Source organism: Rhinolophus ferrumequinum, chromosome 8, assembly GCF_004115265.2.
Source record: "Rhinolophus ferrumequinum isolate MPI-CBG mRhiFer1 chromosome 8, mRhiFer1_v1.p, whole genome shotgun sequence".
Taxonomy (NCBI): Eukaryota; Metazoa; Chordata; class Mammalia; order Chiroptera; family Rhinolophidae; genus Rhinolophus; species Rhinolophus ferrumequinum.
Genome location: NC_046291.1, coordinates 66,750,346 through 66,773,125, shown reverse-complemented (window position 1 = coordinate 66,773,125; position 22,780 = coordinate 66,750,346). Strand labels below are relative to the sequence as shown.

At 34.7% G+C, this 22,780-nt stretch overlaps 1 protein-coding gene across 3 annotated transcripts in view; it reads left to right on the top strand.

The window, feature by feature from the left end:
• GALNT13 (polypeptide N-acetylgalactosaminyltransferase 13) overlaps window positions 1-22,780 on the top strand; it is a 465,175-nt gene that overhangs the window by 400,973 nt on the left and 41,422 nt on the right. For all 3 annotated transcript variants that reach the window (XM_033112248.1, XM_033112249.1, XM_033112247.1), the window contains exon 8: window positions 14,080-14,219. In XM_033112248.1, coding sequence (XP_032968139.1) covers window positions 14,080-14,219 — 140 coding nt within the window. The remainder of the gene's footprint in view (window positions 1-14,079; window positions 14,220-22,780) is intronic.

Sequence of the window (22,780 nt, the reverse complement as noted above, 5' to 3'; positions counted from 1 at the left end):
TCATAATGAGATACAATTTATCTCCACATAACAAAAAGTGGTAAATTAAGGAATAAATTAAAATAGTCAGTGTTCTGAAAGGGAAATTAACTTCTTACACTGTTAAAGCATCTGCAAATTTGATGTACCTTACTGGACAGCAGGTTAGTAATAGATTTATAGTTTTAAAAGTCTTGAAACCGGCATATTATTTCTCAAAATACATTGCTTGTAGATATAATTCTAATGAAATAATCAAGAGCATAATAAAGAAAGGTATAAAGATGTTTGTTGATTCTTGAGTTCAAAATTAGAAACAGCTTGAATGTCCATCTATAAGGCTCTGATTAAATAAGTTATTACCAGCTTGTAAAATAAAATGCCACAGAGGCATTAAAAACAAAGATACAGAAGAGTTGAATTGACCTGAAAAGGGTTCATGACATATTGTTTTAAAAAGCAAGCAAGTTGCAAGTGCATATCACAGTATAAATTTTTCCAAGAGAAGTTGTATCTATATAATTATGTATAAAGTCTAGAAATATCATTATATAACTATATTACAGATGAGTTTTATTTTACTTGCCCTATTTAGGTATGTTTTAGAATTATCTGCAATAAATACATAATTCTCAAATGGCTTAAATTTTTAAAAGATATACATATACATCGTATGCAATTTATTTTCTTACTACTGGGGGATAAAAAACAGAAAACAAAACAAAAGCACAGGGTAGGTCAGTAGAGGTTTCACTGGCTCAATATTTCCTTTGCATTTTCCATAAAATATATGAGTTAGGGCACAGGTGACTTTATATTCTGGCTGCTCTGGCTTCTGAAGGATGGTAAACACTGCTGTAGAGGTCCGCACTTGGAATTTTTTCCTAGCGATTGTAGATTTTATAGTCAATTTGCTTCAACTGATATCAAATTGACCTTTATATTAAAAGGCAATTGCAAAGGTTCACTTTTCTTATTTCCCATATTCTTATTCATCTGGGACAAAGCAGTTCAATATTAGATTTTTATTGTCAAATTGAACTGAAGTTTGAGGCAATTACCTGGAAAATTGAGCCTCAAACCCTGCCCAAACTTTTGACTATGGAGATCAGATAGACAAATAAATTGAGAAGTTGTCCGATATTTGTATCTTTTGTGTGACATAATTCTCAACAGAAGCTATGATCTTGTTACAATTCATTATCTTATTTTTACTCCATTGAAATAAAATTGCAGTCAAAATAATAAATGCTAAATTCAACAGATAATCACTATGTATTATTAGCTGGCATGGGCCATCAGCTTCCAGTTAATGGAGTTCTATACAGTGATTTCCTAATGAGTGGCTGGCTATGAGCCTCGGGCATTTTTCTGCACATGAAGAATGTGTAATAATTTAAACAGTGGGCTGAAAGAGTAGTTTGGTTTTTTTAAACATTTTTTTTACAATTTTTTAAATTAATTTCAGGTGCACAAGACAAAGTAATACTTAGACGTTTATCATTTGTATCCCTTACACTGTGTGAACCCCCTCCCCCCATCCACTATCCCTTTGACATCGCACACAGCCATTACGTTTCCACTGTCTCTATTCCTAATGCTGTACTCCACTTCGTGTAAGTATATACATATACATACACACACACACACACACACACACACACATATAAACATGTAGTGGACATTCATTATTGTTCAGCTTCAGCTTCAGGTGTACAGTACAGTGATCAGGCATCTACATCATCCCTGAGGTGGTCTCCCTAATGAGACACGTGTCCATCAGATACCCTACAAAATCTTTACAACATTATTGATTACATTCCCCAAATTAATTTTCAAAACCCCGTGGCCATCTTGTGGTTACTGACTGTTTTCTAATTCCCTCACCTTCCCCCTTATCCCCACACCCCCTCCCATCTAGCAACCCTCAGTTTTTCCTCTATGTCTCCAAAACTGTTTCTGATTAGTTCATTCACTTATTCTTTTCTTTAGATTCCACATGTAAGTGAGATCATATGGTATTTGTCTTTCTCTGTCTGACTTATTTCACTTAACATAATCTTCTCTAGGTCCATCCATGTTGTTGCAAATGGTAAGATTTCTTTCTTCTTTATGGCCGCGTAATACTCCATTGTATAAATGCACCACAGTTTCTTAATCCAGTCATCTACCGATGGGCATTTCGGTTGTTTCCGTGTCTTGGCTATTGTGTATAGTGCTGCAATAAACATAGGAGTGCATAAAGTTTTTTGAAGTAGAGTTTTGGATTTCTCCAGATAGATACCTAGGAGTGGAATTGCTGGATCATAAGGTAGTTCCATTTTCAGATTTTTGAGATACCTCCATACTGTTTTCCATAGTGGCTGCACCAATCTGCAATCCCACCAACAGTGCACAAGCGTTCCCTTTTCTCCACATCCGCGCCTGCACTTGTTTGTTGATTTATTGATGATAGCCATTTTGACTGGGGTGAGGTGGTATCTCATTGTGGTTTTTATTTGCAGTCCTCTGATGGTTAGTTAGGTTGAGCACTTTTTCGTATGTCTGTTTGCCATCTGTATGTCCTTTTTAGAAAAATGTCTCTTCATGTCCTCTGCCCATTTTTTAATTGGGTTGTTTGTTTTTTTTTGAATTTAGTTGAGTGAGTTTTTTATAAATTTGTGATATTAACCCCTTATCAGATATATCATTGGAAAATATCTTTTCCCATTCAGTAGGATCCATTTTTGTTTTATTGATGGTTTCCTTTGCTGTGAAAAAACTTTCTAGTTTGATGTAATCCCACATGTTTATTTTTTCTCTTACTTCCCTTGTGCAAGGGGATATATCAGTAAAAATCTTACTCTGGGTAATGTCTGTGAAGTTTCTTCCTATATTTTCTTCTAGGAATTTTATGGTTTCAGATCTTATATTTAAGTCTTTAAGCCATTTTGAATTTATTTTTGTATATGGTGTAAGGAGGTGGTCCAGCTTCATTTTTTTGCATGTGTCTGTCCAGGTTTCCCAGTACCATTTATTGAATAGACTGTCTTTACCCCACCGTACATTCTTGCTTCCATTGTCATAGATTAAATGGCCATATAGGCATGGATTTATTTCTGGACTCTCTATTCTGTTCCATTGATCTATGTGTCTGTTTTTTATGCCAGTACCATGCTGTTTTGATTACTGTGGCCTTGTAGTATGATTTGATGTCAGATATCGTTATACCTCCCACTTTGTTCTTATTTCTCAAGATTGCTGAGGCTATCAGTGGTCTTTTTGGTCCCATATAAATTTTAGGAGTATATGTTCTATCTCTGCGAAAAACATCTTTGGTAGTTTGATAGGAATTGCGTTGAACATGTATATTGCCTTAGGCAGTATGGACATTTTAACTATATTAATTCTTCCTATCCATGAACATGGTATGTGTTTCCATCTATTTGTATCTTCTTTCATTTCTTTCTTCAGTGTCTTATAATTTTCTGAGTACAGATCTTTTACTTCTTTGGATAAATTTATTTCCAGGTTTTTTTATAGTCTTTGAAGCAATTGTAAATGGGATTTTTTTTTTTAATTTCTCCTTCTGATGTTTTATTACTGGTATATACAAATGCAACTGATTTCTGAATATTAATTTTGTATCCTGCTACTTTACTAAATTCATCTATGAGCTCTAATAGTTTCCTGGTGGAGTCTTTAGGGTTCTCTATATATAGTATCATATCATCTGCATATAATGATAATTTTACTTCCTACTTACCGATTTGGATGCCTTTTATTTCTTTTTCTTGTCTGATTACTGTGGCTAGAACTTCCAGTACTATGTTGAATAGAAGTGGAGAAAGTGGGCAAACTTGCCTTGTTCCTGATTTTAAGGGGAATGGTTTTAGCTTTTCCCCATTGAGTATGATGTTAGCAATGTGTTTATCATATATGACCTTTATTATGTTGAGATATGATTCCTCTATTCCCACTTTCTTAAGGGTTTTTATCATAAATGGCTGCTGGATTTTATCAAATGCTTTTTCTGCATCTATTGATATAATCATGTGATTTTTATTTTTCATTTTGTTAATGTGGTGTATCACATTAATTGATTTGTGAATGTTGAACCACGTTTGCATACCAGGGATGAATCCCACTTGGTCATGGTGTATGATCTTTTTAATGTATTGCTGAATTCTGTTTGCTGATATTTTGTTGAGGATTTTTGCATCTATGTTCACTAGAGATATCGGCCTGTAGTTTTCTTTTTTTGTGGTGTCTTTATCTGATTTTGGGATCAGGGTGATAATGGCTTCGTAAAATGTGTTTAGGAGGCTTCCCTCCTTCTGGGTTTTTTGGAAGAGCCTGAGGAGAATAGGTGATAATTCTTTTTTGAATGTTTTGTAAAATTCACCTGTAAAGCCATCTGGTCCAGGGCTTTTGTTTGTTGGGAGATTGTTGATTACTGATTCAATTTCCTTGGTGGTAATCAATCTATTCACGTTTTCTGTTTCTTCTTGAGTTAACCTTGGAAGGTTGTATGCCTCTAGAAAATTGTCCATTTCTTCCAGATTGTCAAATTTGTTGGCATATAGTTGCTCATAGTAATTTCTTAAAATTTTTTGTATTTCTGTGGTGTCTGTTGTCACTTCTCCTCTTTCATTTCTGATTTTATTAATTTGGGTCCTCTCTCTCTCTCTTTTTAATAAGTCTGTCTAAAGGTTTGTCAATTTTGTTTATCTTCTCTAAGAACCAACTCTTGGATTCATTGATTTTTTTGTATTGTTTTTCTGGTTTCTATTTCATTTATTTCCGCTATGATCTGTATTATCTCCTTCTTTGTACTTCCTTTGGGCTTGTTTTGCTCTTCTTTTTCCAGATTCCTTAAGTGTGAAGATAAACTGTTGATTAGTGATTTTTCTTGTTTCTTTAGGTAGGCCTGCAATGCTATGAATTTCCCTCTTAGGACTGCTTTCGCTTCATCCCGTAGATTTTGGGTCGTCGTGTTTTCATTTTCATTTGTCTCGAGATATCTTTTAATTTCTTCCTTGATCTTCTGGTTGACCCATTCATTATTTAGTAACATGTTATTCAGTTTCCATGAATTGGTGTGTCTTCCAGTTTTTTTCCTGTAGTTCATTTCTAATTTCATAGCACTGTGGTCAGAGAAGACAATTGGTATGATTTCAATTTTCTTAAATTTATCAAGACTTGTTTTGTGGCCTAACATATGGTCTATCTTGGAAAATGTTCCATGTGCGCTTGAGAAGAATGTGTATTCTGCAGCTTTGGGGTGAAATGCTCTGAAATTATCGATTAAATTCAAGTGGTCAAATGTGTCATTTAAGGTCGTTGTTTCCATATTGATTTTCTATCTGGAAGACCTATCCCTTGTTGTCGGAGGTGTGTTGAAGTCCCCTACTATGATAGAGTTACTGTTGATCTCTGTCTTTATGTCAGTCAATATTTGTTTTGTATATATAGGTGCTCCTATGTTGGGTGCATAGATGTTTTACTAGGGTTATATCCTTCTGTCGGATCAATCCCTTTATTATTATATAGTGCCTATCTTTGTCTTTTAATATAGTCTTCATTTTAAAGTCTATTTTGTCAGATATAAGTATTGCAGCTCCAGCTTTTTTCTCATTTCCATTTGCATAAAATCTCTTACTCCAACCCTTCACTTTCAGCCTGTGTGTGTCTTTTGATCTGAGATGAGTCTCTTGTATACAGCATGTACAATGGTCTTGCTTTCTTATTCACTCAGCCACTCTATGTCTCTTGATTGGAGCATTTAATACGTTTACAATTAAAGTGATTATTGATAGGTACATAGTTACTGCCATTTTTAAAATTTGTAGTTAGATTGTTTACATCTTTCTTCTATTTACAGAAGTCCTTTTAGTATTTCTTGCAATGCTGGCTTGGTGGTAATAAATACCTTTAGCTTATTCTTTTCTTGGAAGCTCTTTATATCTCCATCTAATTTAAATGATAGCCTTGCTGGATCAAGCAATCTAGGTTGTAGGCCTTTGTTTTCCATCACTTTGAGTATCTCCTGCCACTCTCTCCTGGCCTTCAATGTTTCTATAGAAAAGTCATTTGATAGTCTTATGGGAGTTCCCTTGTATGTAACCCTCTGTCTTTCTCTTGCTGCTTTTAGGATTCTCTCTTTGTCTTTAACCTTTTCCATTTTAACTATAATGTGTCTTGGTGTGGACCTGTTTGGGTTTATCCTGGTTGCAACTCTCTGCACTTCCTGAGCTTGTATGTTGGTTTTCTTCATCAGGTTAGGGAAGTTTTTGGACATTATTACTTCAAACATATTCTCAATTCCTTGCTTCCTCTCTTCACCTTCTGGTATTCCTATGATGCACATGTTGTTGCACTTGATGTTATCCCAGAAGTCTCTTAAACCATCTTCATTGTTTTTTATTCTTTTTTCTTTCTGTTGTTCTGTTTGGGTGATCTCTGCTAACTTGTCTTCTAAGTCGCTGATTCGATCCTCGGCTTCATCTAACCTGCTGTTAATTCCTTCAAGTGAGTTCTTTATTTCAGTAAGTGTCTTCTTTAGTTCTAACTGGTTGTTCATTATGATTTCTATATCCTTCTTTATGTCATCTCTAAGCTCCTTAAACATTCTTATCATCAGTGTTCTGAACTTTGCCTCTGATAGGTTGGTTACCTCTGTTTCATTTGGTTCCATTTCTGGAGGTTTCTTCTGTTCTTTTATTTGGGGCATGTTTCTTTGTTTCCCCATTCTGGCTGACTCTCTGTGTTTGCTTCGATGTATTAGGTAGATCCCCTGGAGTTCTTAGTTCTTGCTGGGTTATCTTATGTAGTATGTGTCCTTTATATTTGACTTGCACTACTTCCTTCTTCTCCTCTGCGTGTGCTCCAAAGGTGACTCTTGTGTTGTGTATATTGACCTCTTAAAGAAGATCTTTAATTGCTTTTTGCTTGTGAGTAGGTGGGGTTAACTCCTAGGCTGACTAGTTGTGAGACTTGGCTCTGCCCACTGCAGAGTGTTCTGCTGTGTGAGGGTTGACCACTTAAATGTGGTTTGTCCTCTATGGGTTCTTGTGCCTGTAGAGAATTCCCTCTGGGTGTGTCATTTGTAGGTTAAACCTAGTAGTATTCTGGTTTGGTCTGGAGTTGGCCTCTGGGTGTGTTGAATCTTGTGCCTCTTAAGCTGAGCCCTGGTAGGGCAATTTCAGAACAAAGCAAATCACCAAGCACAACAACAACAACAACAAAGAAAAAATAAAATACATTCACATGTAAAAACAACCTACAACCCATACTCAACACAGGCAAAGATATCAAAGATATAAAGACAAAACAAAACAAAACAAAAAAAAGCAGCGCCAGTCTTGGCTTAAGCGCACCAAGTAATCTCCAGGTTGTCCTCTGCTGTACCAAAGAGTCCTCTATGTATTGTGCAGGCAGAGCCGGTCACCTGGTGCCCAGAGTAACATTGGGACTGCAGATTTAGATGAGTGGGGCTGAGGGGTCTGGATAGTAGTTTCTACAAAGTCAGTGCAGTTTCTGCCCTTGCCTGCACATATGCGCACTGAGAGTAGCACCACTAGCCCTATGTCCAGTTTTCCTGAGTCTTAGGGCACTTCTTCCGTGTGTCTGTATGTGTGTGTATGGAGGGTAGGAGATTTCTGAGCTGCTGAAAACCCAGACCTGCATCTGCCGCCTACTGCTGATCCCTGGGAGTGCCTCCGCAGTTGTAATTGCCCCGCCCTAGGCAGGCCTGAAAGGGTGGGGGCTGTGGATGGAGGAGTCTTCTCTCTCCCAGCTTAGCCGTGCCACACTCTTCCTGCAGAAAAAGTGGTGGCTGGGGTTGGAGGAGTCTCTTCTCTCCTTGCCCAGCGAAAATCTCACTCTTCCCAGCCTCTTCCCTGGGTCAGAGCTGCACACCAGTCTTCCCTGAGCCTGAGCACTAAGGCTCCTCTGTAATCTGACTCTACTCCTCAGTTCAGGGGCCAGTTTAAGTCTCTGAAAGGGTGGGGGTAGGATTGGAAGAGCGAGGGGAGGGGTCCAGGTATGGAGTTTGTGTCCTTTGTCTGACCTAGGTCCCAGCTGGAGATCTCAGCTGAGATTATTGCCTCAAATGCTGGATATGCTGCCCCCTCGGCAGGAGAGATCAGCTGTGGAATGCAGGGAAAGAGCCCACCTCCTGGCTTTTGTGTTCTCTGTTCCGTCCTGGGATCCCCTGCGTCTCTGCAGCTGTGGATGCGGGCGCGTTTCCATCGCCGCAGATGCAGGCTGTGTCCCCACTCCGCTCCCTTCCCTTTTCCCCTGCTCGACCAATTTGCCCACCTTCAAATAATCCTTGCACGAGTCTCTTAGCTGTTCTGTGTGATGAGCAGAGAGCCCTTTGATGGGTTATAGGTGTCCCGTTTGTGGTAAGATCTGGAGAACTCAAAAAGTGCGCCCTGCTGCCACCATTCCTATGACGTCACTGAAAAAGTAGTTTTGAATAATAAAAAAAGTATTCCAAGAAATACACTAAACCTCTGACAAAATATAGCATATATATACATATTTATATATAATATATACTAAAGATTATTATATCCTAGAGTGTATATATATATTCAAAAACTTTATGAATTATATATATATATGTGTGTGTGTGTGTATATATATATATATACACATATATACATACATATATATACATACATACTCTAGGATACAATAAAAAAACTGTATATATATATATATATATATACATACTCTAGGGTACAATAAAAAAACTATATATATATATATACATACTCTAGGATACAATAATCTCTAGTTGGTTTAAAAATTATTTATCATTACTTTTAAGGAGAAAGAAATTCAGATCTTTATTAATAAAGTTCTTGATGACAGTTATTCAAAGTAAATGACACAATAAAGAAGATGATTTTCTATTATAGGAACTTTTGAAAGTATTAAAAACAAAATCCTAGTTGAAACTATGTATACTGGTTTATGAAAATATGCAAGTATATTAATATGTCATTGTATATAAAAAAAACTTTATGATTAATTGCATAGTTTGAATTACTGTGCTTAAGGAAAAAATAGAGATATATTAAGTTCTCTCTCTTTATTAATTAATTAATTAATTTTTTTAGTTAGCAAAGGGAATGTGCAGTTTTTATTTTACTCAGTCTTTTTCCATATATTTTCATTTCAATTAGTTATGACAGTATAAAACATTTAAAAATATTTTATTAACATTTTCCATATTTGGACATAACATTCCTTATTCAGACATAATTGTTTCAATATATGAATTATATTTTGTCAATAAGATATACCATTGATTTACATAAGCATTCCCTATTGAAGGAAAATCATTTTCCCTTTTCTTTAAGCTATGCTGCAATATATATTCTTATATATAAAATTCTAAGCTTTAGCCTATAATCAGTCTATCCTGTCATCAGGTACCTTGATTATAAGGGAACCAGAACTATTAGGTTTATTGAGCATCTACTTGGGAAGAATTTAATGGAGATTACTATGATTTTCAATATATTAACTATTTAAATTTTTAAAACATAAATGCCCTATATATCTAAATTTAATATTACCATAATATTTAAATATTTAAAAAATTTAATATTACCATAAAATAGATTTTTAAATGATGAATAAAGGACTGGTTATTTAATAAATTATAACAACCCATAAGTGTTATCATTTACCTATTAATCAAAGCTGCAAACCTGTAATTAATTAAAATACTCTTTTTTCCTAATTCTTTATGCACCTTCATTTCATTGTCAAGGCCTTGCCAGGTTTGTGCAGATCCCACTGAAAGCTTTACCTTAAAAACTTGCAATTCTTATAAGTTGCCTTTGAAAATAGTATGTAATAGTGCATTAGGATTTCTTCTATTGCAACCTTCTTTCCTTACCCTAGTGTATTTCACCTTTTAATGTGTTGCTGTTTATTTATGTCTTCCCCCACTAAAACTCCACAGAGCAAGATACTTTTGCTTTGTTCACTGATGTGTCCCACGTGCCTCGAGGACTTGCCGTATATATAGTTGGAATAATAAGAATACGTGCCTGTTGACTTATTTTTGATTTGGCCTCCGCTGTATCTTTGCCTTTTTTTTTCTTCTCTTTCTCTTTCTTTCCATATGTTTATTTATCTTACTCCTGCATTTGCATCATTGTCATAGGAATTCTCTATATGGTAGCCCCAGAAAAGTTCCAGGTTTAAAGCATCTTTATTATAGCTAGCAATTTCAGAGGAAATAGAGCTTCAACTTCAATTAGCAAATTCTCAGTATACTTTGATTAGGCTGGCTGGTGCACATGCCCATTCCTGAGCCCATTTACAACCGGTTGTGTATAAGGTTGAGAAATGGAATGTTTTGATTGTCTTGGGTGTTACTAAGAGTCTGGCCTAAGCAATAGCAGCATCCCCTGGGAGCTTGTTAGGTATGCAGACTCTCAGGCCTCACTCCATACCAACCAAATCAGAATCTACATTTTAACAAGATTCCCTGGTGACATGCTTTCAGTCTGTGCCCCATTTGGAGCTGGAAATGTGGGTAGAGGAATAGGATCACCAAACCTCACAAACTGAAAGTGGCGGGGAGGGATTGTTGCCCAAAAAAACTTTAATGCTCTTACCAGAGGCAGAATGGATATTGGGCATGCAAAAATAACAGATATCCATTCCAATATGCAATATGTATTCAGCAATTATTATATACGAGGCACTGCACTATGCCCTTTTCAGACAGTATTTAGTATTCACAGCATCTCGTAAGATATTATCAGATAGGATACCTAAGGCTTCAAGAGATTAAATAATTTATCTGAAGTTTTTGGTGGGAGGCAATGAGCAGATTAATCTATTATATAATATCAGGTAGTAATGAGTGCTCTGGAGAACAATTAAGCAGGACAGAGGAAGAGAGCCTGCCTCAGGATAATGGATTGGAGGGGTCAATTTAGATAAGAAGGTCAGGGTGAACCTAAGGAAGTGAAGTTTGAGCAAAGACTTGTACAAAGTGAAGGACAGCTCATTTCAGGATAATACCATTCCAGACAGGGACAAAGATTAGTACAAAGCCATGAATTAGGAACGGCTTTGGCATGTTAGAAGAAAAGCAAAGGAAAAAAAAAAAAACAACAAAAAAAGCCTGTGTGACTATGATAAAGTGAATATAGCTGACTGATTCAGAGAGATAGTCAAGAGTCAGTTCATGAAGGATCTTAAGCAATGGTTAGGATGTTGTCAATTATTCCTGGCACCATGGAAAATCATTAGAAGCTTTGGAGCGGGGCAGTGACATGATTTTATTTATATTTAAAATATATTGTCTAGGGAGCAGGCAATAGTGAATAAGGGATAGCTGGAGCAATATAAGATGTCAGAGGGACTAGTTAGGAAGCTGTTGCAATGTTAGTCTAGGCAAGAGATGAGACAGGGTGGGACAAGGATGGTAGATGGGTTGGTGGAGGGGCAGGGGGTATATTATGAATGAAGAGCCAACAGAATTTGCTAATATATTGAATATATGTATGTGAGATAAAGAGAATTACTCCTATGTTTTTGCCCTGAGCAAATGGGTAGATATTTGTGCTAGTTACTGAAATGGAGAACGTTGGAGATGAAGCAAGAGGGAAAATCAAGAGGATTATTTTAGATGTGTCAAATTTGAGATGCCTCTTAGAGATCACAGTAAAACTGTTGGATAAACAATTATATAAACTAGAGGAGCTTGGAGATAAGGGTTGCAAAACATGGAAGATTCTATTTTAAGCCATGGATCTGAATAATCTAATTCAGGCTCTTCTTCACAGTTACTCATTGACACAGGCAAGCAAAGACCTCACCATTTTATAGCTGTGCCCACTGGGGTCCAAGACCTCAGTCCCTGTACTGAAGGAAAAGAAAGCTGGATGGTGTCAGACATGCTCTTCTATATTTAAGACCAGAACTGACAGATGTCCCTTTCCCCCATGGTTCAATGGCTAGGGCCAGAAAGATGTTCCTGCGTCTGTGCAGGGGCCTGGGAAATGGAGGCTATATGGACTGTTTGGTGAGCACTACTATCTCTTAACACAATATTTCACTTCTAAGTAGGAAAATATGGATAAGAGGGAAAAATCCATCCTTCCCAAAATATTAAGATAAGCTCAAGATATTTTTTTATGCAGTTCTAAAGATAATTTAAAGTAATTATCTAGGACAAAACCCACGTGGCAGCGTTAAGGCCAAGCGGTAGCTTCAGGTGGTAGAGTAAGAAGGGTTTAGCTTTCCACTACAATTTCTATCATTCTCCACTTGCTACCCTTTGCCAAATATGATGTGGGCAAAATTACCATTTTCTCTTATCTAATGTAAAATAATATACAAATGAAACTTCAAACTTCCTTCCAATCAGAAAACTGCTCATAAAACGCCCCTAGGAAAAAAAAAATTGCAGCCTAGTCTATTAAATCTTAACATGATAAAAAAGAGACGAATGATATATAAAAAATGACCTCAATTAAATCACCTACCTCAAAAATGAAACCAGAACAGGAAAACTGACTGTTGAACTAAGTCCTCTGAAGCTACAGTAACTTTTTTTCCTGTACCCAATGGCATCTCTTTATAAGATTTTAAAGACTATCGATTAGATGATTTCTGTTGTCATAGCACTTAACACAAAGAGACATTCTTTTGGTGATCTATTTTGTAAATTTTTTCAAGACTTTTCTTTTGAAGGTTGAACTTTAGAAGTTCTGGATAAAATTATTTTGAAAGCAAATATTATATATTTGTTTAAAATGCCCTTAGATCTTTTTGTTTTCTCTTCGAACATCAGCTAGAAATATCAATATTTTCTTAGAAGGAAATGTTTTGGCCAGGTAAGCATCATCAGAATGTTTTCTAACATTGCTAAAACATTTAATTTTGTAAAACAAAAATTCTGAAGAAACAGTGGAGGGAGGGTGGGACTAGCAGGTGATAAGTTTCAAGAGTGTCATTGCTTTTGAATATAGTGACCTAAATAATGGCATTAGTTGCAGACATTTAGGCTGTCTGAATAATTGCTTCTTATTTTACAGAATGATTGATGGGCAATTGATTCTTGTTTGGGATAGAATATACTAAATACTGGGTGATTTTTTTCTGCACCAAAGTCTAGTTGCTTAGTGGTCTTTAAGAAATGTGTTAAACAGAGACCTTTTCAAAACAATATGAGAAAGAATTAGTCTTATCACAGTTAGTCATTCAGTCAAATGTCATTTTTAATATCGCTAATAATGAACAAATCATATCACCATATTTTTCATATAAAAATTAGTGGCATAATTGTTTTTATATATCAGCTAGAAAGCATTCTCTAGTGATCTTCAATGAAAATATTTATTTTAATTTCATATATTCTGTTATTATATGAAGTAAAGCTAAGTAATTTTTAATATACACCGGGGAGTATATTCTATTATTTTATGTTCATTTCTTTATGCTTACTTACTAATTTAGCCAAGGATTTCAGGTGGCTTATATTAAATCATAAAATAAAACAGGAAAAAAACTATCAAGAAAAAATCAGGTCTATGGTTAAGTCTAGGTAGAATAAAAGTTGAAGAAGGAGAAGGGAAAGTTAGAACATATAAGTGCTGTATGTACATTGTGAGGATCATATTTATAGAGTAAATTTCTCATGAAATCTGCAGGTGGTAAGTAAGTAAATGACACTGTAGGGAAACTATGAACATTAAGAAAAATGTTGGCGCTATTGAAATTTTTATTAAAGAGAAGCGACGACATTATCACTGCTCAGTTAAGCTTTGATTATAAGATGCTAAATTAATACCAATTTATACTTAGCTGATTAATTATTCAATCTAAGAAGTACAAGTACTTGATGATAAATATTTGCATTTGAAAAGTCATATTCAATGGAAAAACTTTTTTATGTCTATTTAATGTACTAACTGGATGTTAGCAAGAAAATCAGTGTAGTAGCAACTGCTTATACAATTGAATTTGATGGATTTATAATTATAGAGAAAAAAACCTGATAGCAAATTAAACAGAGTGAAACAGTACTAAAACAAAAATAGCACAAACTGATTTATGTGTTTCTCTGAAAAATTTCAGGTGTTGTCAAAGTGGATTATGGAGATGTTTCAGTCAGAAAAACACTAAGAGAAAATCTGAAGTGTAAGCCCTTTTCTTGGTACCTTGAAAACATCTATCCGGACTCCCAGATCCCAAGACGTTATTATTCACTTGGTGAGGTATGAATTATTTATTTTGGTTAAGTTATAAATATATTTTGCAAATGGAGCAATTTCTAAGGAGCTCAGTATTTTTTTATGTTATGAATAAAATGCTTCAAGGTTATTTAAGTAGATCTATTTTTAATGACTTCTCCTACATTACAAGGACCATAAAGATCTTTATCATTGGGATTTGTAAAAGTAAGCAGATAGTTTAAGACTGAATAAATAGTGTTTTCTTGTTTCTTTACCAACAGCTCTGAAACTTTTTGGTCCTATGGACCTTTCAATGTGAACCCCAGAGAGCTTTTGATTATGGGGGTAGAACTATTAATATTTACTATATTGAAACTAAAACTGAGAACCTTAAAACCTGTTTATTAATTCACTAAAATAAAATAATAATTCATTACATGTTAACGTAATTAAGATTTTTGACAAATATTTTCCAAAGCAAAATAAACTGGTAAGAAAATTAGCATCATTTATAGTTTTGTACATTGCATCAACTGCCTATTAGAAGATAGCTGGATTCTTAATCTCTGTTTCGGTATTCAATCTACTGTGATACTACACACCGTGTAGTCTCTGGAAGACTCTTTGTATATTCATGAAAAGTGGAGGTGAAATCTGCAGGTCATATCTTAGTGTTATTATTAAAATCGTATTGACTTTGTGGACCCACTGAGAACCATTCTTTTTCAAAATACCGGGGATGCCAAAAAAAATGTACGCGTTTTAAGAGATGTTATCTATGTATTACTTTTCGAAGTTGGATTGAATTACGGTAGCAATATGTAGTATGATGTTCACTCAGAAGATGGTGTTACTCAAATGAATGCTAGCATTATTCACTGTATTACAATTTCAATACAGTTTTTTCCTTTCTTAAAATGCGTATACTTTTTTTGGCATCCTCTGTATATATTATCTTCAGAAATACACAGTTGGCTTCATCACAATTATACAAACATATATTCATCATACATATTCAGTTGCTCAAATAAGAATTATTCTTTTATGATTGTATGCTCCTTATTGGTAATTTCCACCTTAATTTGGATTAGGTTAGGGGATCAAAATTAATTTAATATCGGTTGTAATTAAAGCAGTTCAACAGCAATGATATAATGCATTTTGAAAATAAATATTAATTTTGTCCTTTCATTGAAGTTGTTGTTTTTGTACATCATAATAGTAGAGTATCTAAAAATTTATGAAGTTTGAGCTAATACTTTTTTGGTTTATGTGCCAAAAAAATCTGTAACTTTATAACTTTAATCCATAAACAGATTTACTTATGATTAACTAGAAAATAATTAAAGAAAATAGAGTTCAAGCTGAATGGAGGCCTAGCTAAATTGTTCTGAAAGGCTGTTTTTCTGTGCCATATAGATGCCCTATTTGTCAAATATCCACTTCCTCATTAGCCACGTAAATACCACTCTACAGAATCTCTCAGTGTACATATATTTAACCTTAATATGAATAGTGTAGTGCACATTTTTTTGTGTAATAACACTGAATGTACCACTTTGTGGGTGTGACTTTAGTCATGTACTTGTCCTGTGCTTCAGGGTTTTATTTATTTATTTTGTTTTTATGGTGGGAGTTGGAGGCTTGTTGTCATTGCTTTCAAATACATAATATACCGTGTTAGCAGCAATGTCATACGGATTTATGTTCACTACATAAAATGTATGAGAGTGCTTTTTAAATTTCAACACTATTTGCATGCTAGTTATTATAATCTAGTTCTACTGAAGATCCCCAATAAAATATCCAATATTCTCATTTCTTTACTGAAAAGTTTGTTTGAACAATTGTGAACCTGACTATACCCTTAGAAAAGGGAGTTTTTATTCTTGTAGTGGAGTATTTCTCACACTGTACTCAATAGACCCAGCTGATGAGTAAACATTTGATTACTTTTTCTAAAAGGAGACATGACCAGGGCCTATAACGAGACATATATGAGTAAACAGGACATTTTTGGAAATTCTCTGGGGCCACCCAGATGACTCCTGAGGAAGACTTAGAGTTCTGAAACAGAATAGAGATGTTTACTGCCATGCTAAAAATCCAATTTTATGCTTTTCTGCACTACATCAAGGAAACTTAATTACTTGACTTTCTGAAAAAGTAAAAATAGAGTATAATGTGTACAAATTTATTTGTACAATCTACTGACTTTGAATTAGCTATCTTCTGTGATGGGTCAGGTGGCCGTATTTCAATTTATAAAAATAGTTGGAAAAGGTTGGAAAGAGAAAGGTTGTACCTTTTTGGGTTTATGAAACATCCAGAAAAGGCAGTATATTGTATTGAAAAAAATCCCAGGCCTTGGAGTTAAGCAGAGGAGGGTTTGAATCCTGCCCTCAGAGTTTACAACTTAAGTGGCACATGAGTGGTATTCTTTCTGGTACCAGCAGGAAGATAATCACACAGGGTTGTAGAGATAATTGAAAATACAGAGTATCTAGCACCATGCCTGGCAAAAAGTAGTAGCAGCACCAGTATAGTTATTGTCATTATAACTACCATTTATTGACTTCTTACTACCTCAAGCATTATTCTAGATGTTTTATAACAATTATATCATTTTAAAATCACAACTCCATGACTTTGGGGTTTATTATACCCCATTTAATATGGAAAATGAGATATAGAAAGTTGATATTTTTGACCTATGGGTCATAGAGGTATCTATTTATTGAAGTCAGGAGGCAAGTACATGGATTTAGTCTGACACCAAAGCTCACTTTTTATTACAACTAGAAGGATAAAATAGATTATATTATGATATTTTATTCATTCAAAATGCTTTTATTAAATAAGAGCTTCAGCTAGAACCTGTGTCCTATGCTAAGGATGCAAAGTCAAATAAGGAAACACCTTTATTCTTAAGCTATACTACTGAAAAGGTGGGTTGGGGGATGAAATGAGAGAATCAATAAAGTCAGTATAAATAAAAGATACACTACGTGAAGTATATAAGCATGCTGTTTCAAAAACCCAACACATTCAAAAATCTATGATATATATTAAGGTTTTAACATCTAGGATATTAATGTACTTTAGTTTTCTTCTTTAAAACCAGATTTAAAGAGAAATAATCCAGCAACTGTTTCCATGGAAACAAAAGGACAAATTCACCAAGCACTACTTCCCATTCAATTTTGCATAGTCATATATACATAATTTAAGGTTAACATGTTGATAATGAGTTTGGGATGAACTCTTAATGGGCAATAGTCATTTACTTAAATCTTTTTTCTTTCTTACTGCTTGTCATTAACCATATAGAAAAGAAAGGAAAAGCTAATTTGCCTTATATGTGGAGGTACTATATATCAAAAAGTTAGAGTGTCCGAGCTATTATCAAGACAGCAAAATTATTTCTTTGTAGTGTATTCATATGTACTCCTCACTTAATTTCAAATGAAATTATTAAGATTTAACAATTTACAATTTCTATAAGTTTCAGTGTTTTTCAAAGTCTATATAGTATTGCAATGCATTGGAGAATATAAACATTTCCCTGTCAATTTTTATTTTTAATTTTCCTAGTGGTGCTGGAAGATAGAGGCAAATATGGTATTTGGTTTCTCTTTATCATATATTGTCACCAAAATAATCATCAGTAGAGTTATTGATGTCAGGTCATTGTATCTTAATTTCTTATGCTTTCATTTTACTCAGATAATTGAAATATTACCTTACCCAGCCCATGAATTTCATTCAGTTTCCAATGGGAAGTTAAAAGCTGTGCAATTGCTTTGAACTAAAACCTTTAAGTAGCTTAATGAAGCATGTGCCTTTTAGACTCAGTAAGCAGATCTTAATGGAATAAGGAGGAAGTCAAGCTCTTTGCAGCATTAAATTCTCTCTTAACTAGCTAGCCTTTTAGCTTACGTAGATTTAGTATGCCAGGTTCTGATGTTGTAATATAAAGTCTAATTCAAGTTTAAGATTGAAAATGGCATTCTAAAGAAATAACCCCTCACTCTAAATTTTGGCCTATGACAGTCCAGCGTTTTGGGGGAAAAAAAAAAGAAATGTTTTCTGAGCTATATAGAACAAAGGTATATCAGAGAGCAAGAAAACGGAAAAGAGGATTTCTGGAGCCAATTGACTTAACTCTTGAGGCTTAAAATTTGCAGTGGCATGTTGCTTTGAAGATGGTTAGGTATCAGTCTATGTACTTTGTAGTACCTACTTGACCTCAACACTGTTTTCCTCTGTATTCTTTAACTATAAGAAATAGTTACTATTGCAGCATATTGGTACTATATCCTTAAAGATTGTTAAAGAGCAAGTTCAAATGATTAAAAATAGACATCTATGAAGCTGCTAGGCTGCAGGGATTAAGGGGATAATCAGATACTACCAAATGCAGAGGCTAAAACACTTAGGGTTTTACCCTCACTGTTGATAATCAGGAGATCGATCTATTTATACAGTCACAGTCTTCTTGATTCTTTAATAAGATTCCAGTAGGAAAACATCATTTTAGATGGCTCAGACAAATGGGGACATTCCCTCTACCTGTGATTATATTTCTAAAAGTCTTTGGTACCCAGTAGCTAATTTTGATCCCAGGATAACTGACTAAGCATATGTACAGACAGAATATGAAACTTTTTATCAGATGTTAACCTTAAAGAATGTTGGGCTGATTGAGTAACCTGTTGACAAAATGAGAGTGAGTTTATTACCTGAAAAACATGTTTACTTCATATTTCTAATAATTAGGCTAAAACTAATTCTAATGTTATTACTCAAATATGTATTGGCACAAACAACTGCCACAAATGATATGCAAGTTAGGCATATACTGAATTCTCCTAGGATTGTTGTTGTTTGTTTCTACTATACACCAAAATAATTGAAATTGTTCAATTTTCTGTGTCCTTTCCTTTTTTGTGTGTGGCATGGGGTTAAGATATCACATATTTAGAATATTTAATCTCATAGTCATTAATCAGGGCATTCTAAACCAAACTCATCTTGGATATGTTAAGTGTATAGATTTTGTACTCATCCCTCTGATTTTTCACAATTTGGTAAAGATAAAATATATTTAAATGAATATTCAGTGTGGTAATTATAGTATGGAAAAATTAACATTTAACTCTGGAATTTACTGTGAATGTTCTTTACAAAGTTAAGAGAAATCAAATGAAGTTGACATATGTAAAAATAATGATAAAGAGTAACATAATGTGCAACTGAAGGATAAGCAAGTGTTGTCATAATTAAAGCAAAAAAGCCAAAAAGAAAAGCTATTTTAAATTTAGACTCATATTTAGAATGGATTTTACATATTACGTAGTTTTCAAATGTAAAGGTTTGTGTGGTGAGAGTGTATGCCTCTTTTTAGAATTGGAGTTCCATTGTTGCTTGCTACAATCCAGCAGAGGGACCAAAAGCTAATGAACGAACTATTTAAGTGGTAAGAACATTACTAAAGATACTGCTGATGTGCAGAAATATTTATAAAAAGGCTTGCTGATTTCAAACATCAAAAAACACGTTGGAAAATGCTCTCAAGTTTATATTATTAAAATTTGTTTTCAAGCAATAAAATATTATGTGTGAACAAAGAAATACCAAAGCAGACATTTAAAACTATGTTGGCTGTACACCATATATTCAAAGCTATACCATAACATAAAGAATGAGTTAAATGAATATTGCAGATCTCAGAACTACCAGTGTGCTATACTTATGTTGATACAAGTCATAAAACAGACTCTGTAAGGAATTTCTAATGGATAAAGGTCCTCAGTAGTTGGTTGCCTAGATTATTCTTAATAGCATGATCAAGCAATTGGTATTGTCAAGTAATATGGTATCAATAACAAGATCAGGGTCTTTTCTAAAATTTCACTCCTTTGCTTCAACAAGATTCTTTGGGAATATATATTTGACTGAGGTCCTAAGTATTTTTAGAAAGGTTTTGATATGAAAATCATAAAGATAATCCTAAATGTGATCATTTTTTTCATCTCAAAATATGAGATGCATAGTTTCAACTTTCATGTATGCCACACAATCTTGTAATTTGCATTAAGATTTGCTTGTTGAGCATTGTCAGTACACACTACTGGCCATTTTTATATTTTGAAGAATGAGTAGCAGATTCCCATCATATTGAGCTCACTGATTTGAGAACAACCTGATATATACCAGCGTGATATATATTAACCTGCCTTCTAGGTGTACATGGGCTTTTTTTTTTTTAATTTGGTATCATAGGACTAGTGACATAAACCTTTCAGATATAAGTATAATTCAAGGAAATGTTCCTGAAAATAGAATTGAAACATGTTAAAAAGGAACACTACATACCTGGAAGAGTGATCCAGAATGAACAATATTAAGATGTACTGTGGTAAATGTATTAGACTTTAAAGAAAAGAAAAAAAAATCAGTTTGACATTCAGGCAAAGAGACATTTGTAAGGAAAAGAAAACCAGATTATCATCAGACTTTTCAAAAGCAGCTATTTATGTGGACAGTTAATAGAATAACCTTTTAAAAGTACTTGAAAACATATTTTGTGAGCCAAAGATTTCAGGTCTACCAAATTGATTTTCAAATATAAAGGCCACAGATATAGTTCAATAACATATACAGAACCTCAGAATATTGTTACCAGTAAATGGAAGCACTGTTTACCCATTTGCTCAGGCCAAAACCTTAGGATGTCTTTTTTTTTTTCCCTCGTAGCTCATATTTAATTCGATTGCAAGTCCTACTTCGTTCAAACTTTAAAAAACATGCCAAATTTGACCTGTCCACTTCCATTATTATCCTACTATTCCAAGTAACTATCATCTCTTGCTGTCATGACTGCAATAGTTCTCTTACTCGTTTCTCTACTTCCAATGCTGCCCCTGTCTAGTCTGTTCTCTACACAGCAGTCATAAAAAGCTGTTAATATGTCACCCTCATGCTCAAAAACTTAGGATTTCTTATATTGTTTAGTCTTGCATGCCTCTCCAATCTGTTCCTCACTCACTGTACCCTGGCCACATTGTTAGCCCCGTATTTCACTCAGTTTTCTCAGCTGCAGGGAGCATCAATTTGCTGTTCCCTCTGTCTAGAATGCTCTTCCAAAATTGAAATATGGCTGCTCTCTCATTTCAATAAGGTGCCTTTTCAAGTATTATTTCCTCAAAGGGGACTTTCTTGGACCCCTAACTAAAATAATATCCCCACCATCACTTTCTTACCTTTACTGTGCTTTATATTTCTTTATAGGACTTCTTGATCTTCTGATATATTACAAATGCATTTGGGTATTGCACTCTTCCCTTCTAAAATGTACGCTCCATGATGAAATGGACTATGTTTACTTTATTCACTTTGGTGACATAAATATTCCTCTAAGTATTATAGTATTCCATTATTCTATACTTTTCTGGATGATAAATAATAATGAATTTTATTGTTTCCCAAGGAGTCTGCAATTTGTGAAAAGTTAACAAGAAAAGTCAGATGTAAGGGATTTAAAAATGATTCAAAAACATGTAACAATATATGTTATATATTGATCACACTCTGAAACATAGGCAGATCAATTTTTTTTTTTTATTGGGGAAGGGGAACAGGACTTTATTGGGGAACAGTGTGTACTTCCACGCCTTTTTTCCAAGTCAAGTTATCCTTTCAATCTTAGTCTGGAGGACACAGCTCAGCTCCAGGTCCAGTTGCCGTTTCTAGTTGCAGGGGGCGCTGCCCACCATCCCTTGCGAGACTGGAGTAGTTGAACAGGCAACCTTACGGTTGAGAGCCCACTGGCCCATGTGGGAATGGAACTGGCAGCCCTCGGAGCTAGGAGCATGGAGCTCCAACCGCCTGAGCCACCGGGCCGGCCCCAGGCAGATCAATTTACTACATCATCTATCAATTGTTACTTTCCTTAGTCCTGTCAAGCTACAGGTCCTGAAAAATCTTTAGCCTCAGTCCATTGGCTCAGTCTCCTTCAGTGCCTGAACCAACTTAAATCAGGTGGAGAGGATATTTCAGCCCTAAACCCACCAGTTTGGGACTTGGACATGATGTTGCTTCTTGAAGCTTATATTTTTTCCCCTCTAATATTCATGGTGTGGTCTGTCTTTTCTAATGGGTTGCTGCTCAGATTCTTGATTGAAATATCTATAACCCTGCTCTAAATCTCAACCCACTGGAACAGAGTTTAACCACTCTGCTCAACTCTTTCCAACTCTTACCAAGTGTGAATTTTAATCCCCACTGTTCTCAATTGCCATTTGGGGCCTTAATGCAAATCATACCATTTTTGCCAATTCCAGAAACTATTAATTGATGTCAAGTAATAGTTGCCGGAATTCGGAAAAATGCACCTTATCGTATAAACCTAATCCATCTTCTATAGCAGTTTTTAATCTTATTCATTTGCCAATATGAATAAACATGTACCTAATGCATAGATAACTAATTAGGTATATCCAAGCAATGTATAAGTGAACAGTGAAAATATGTATATCCTAATCAGGGTCAGAGATAAGAACTTTTCGGAAGCGAAGTGGGAAAGTATAGTAAATACATAC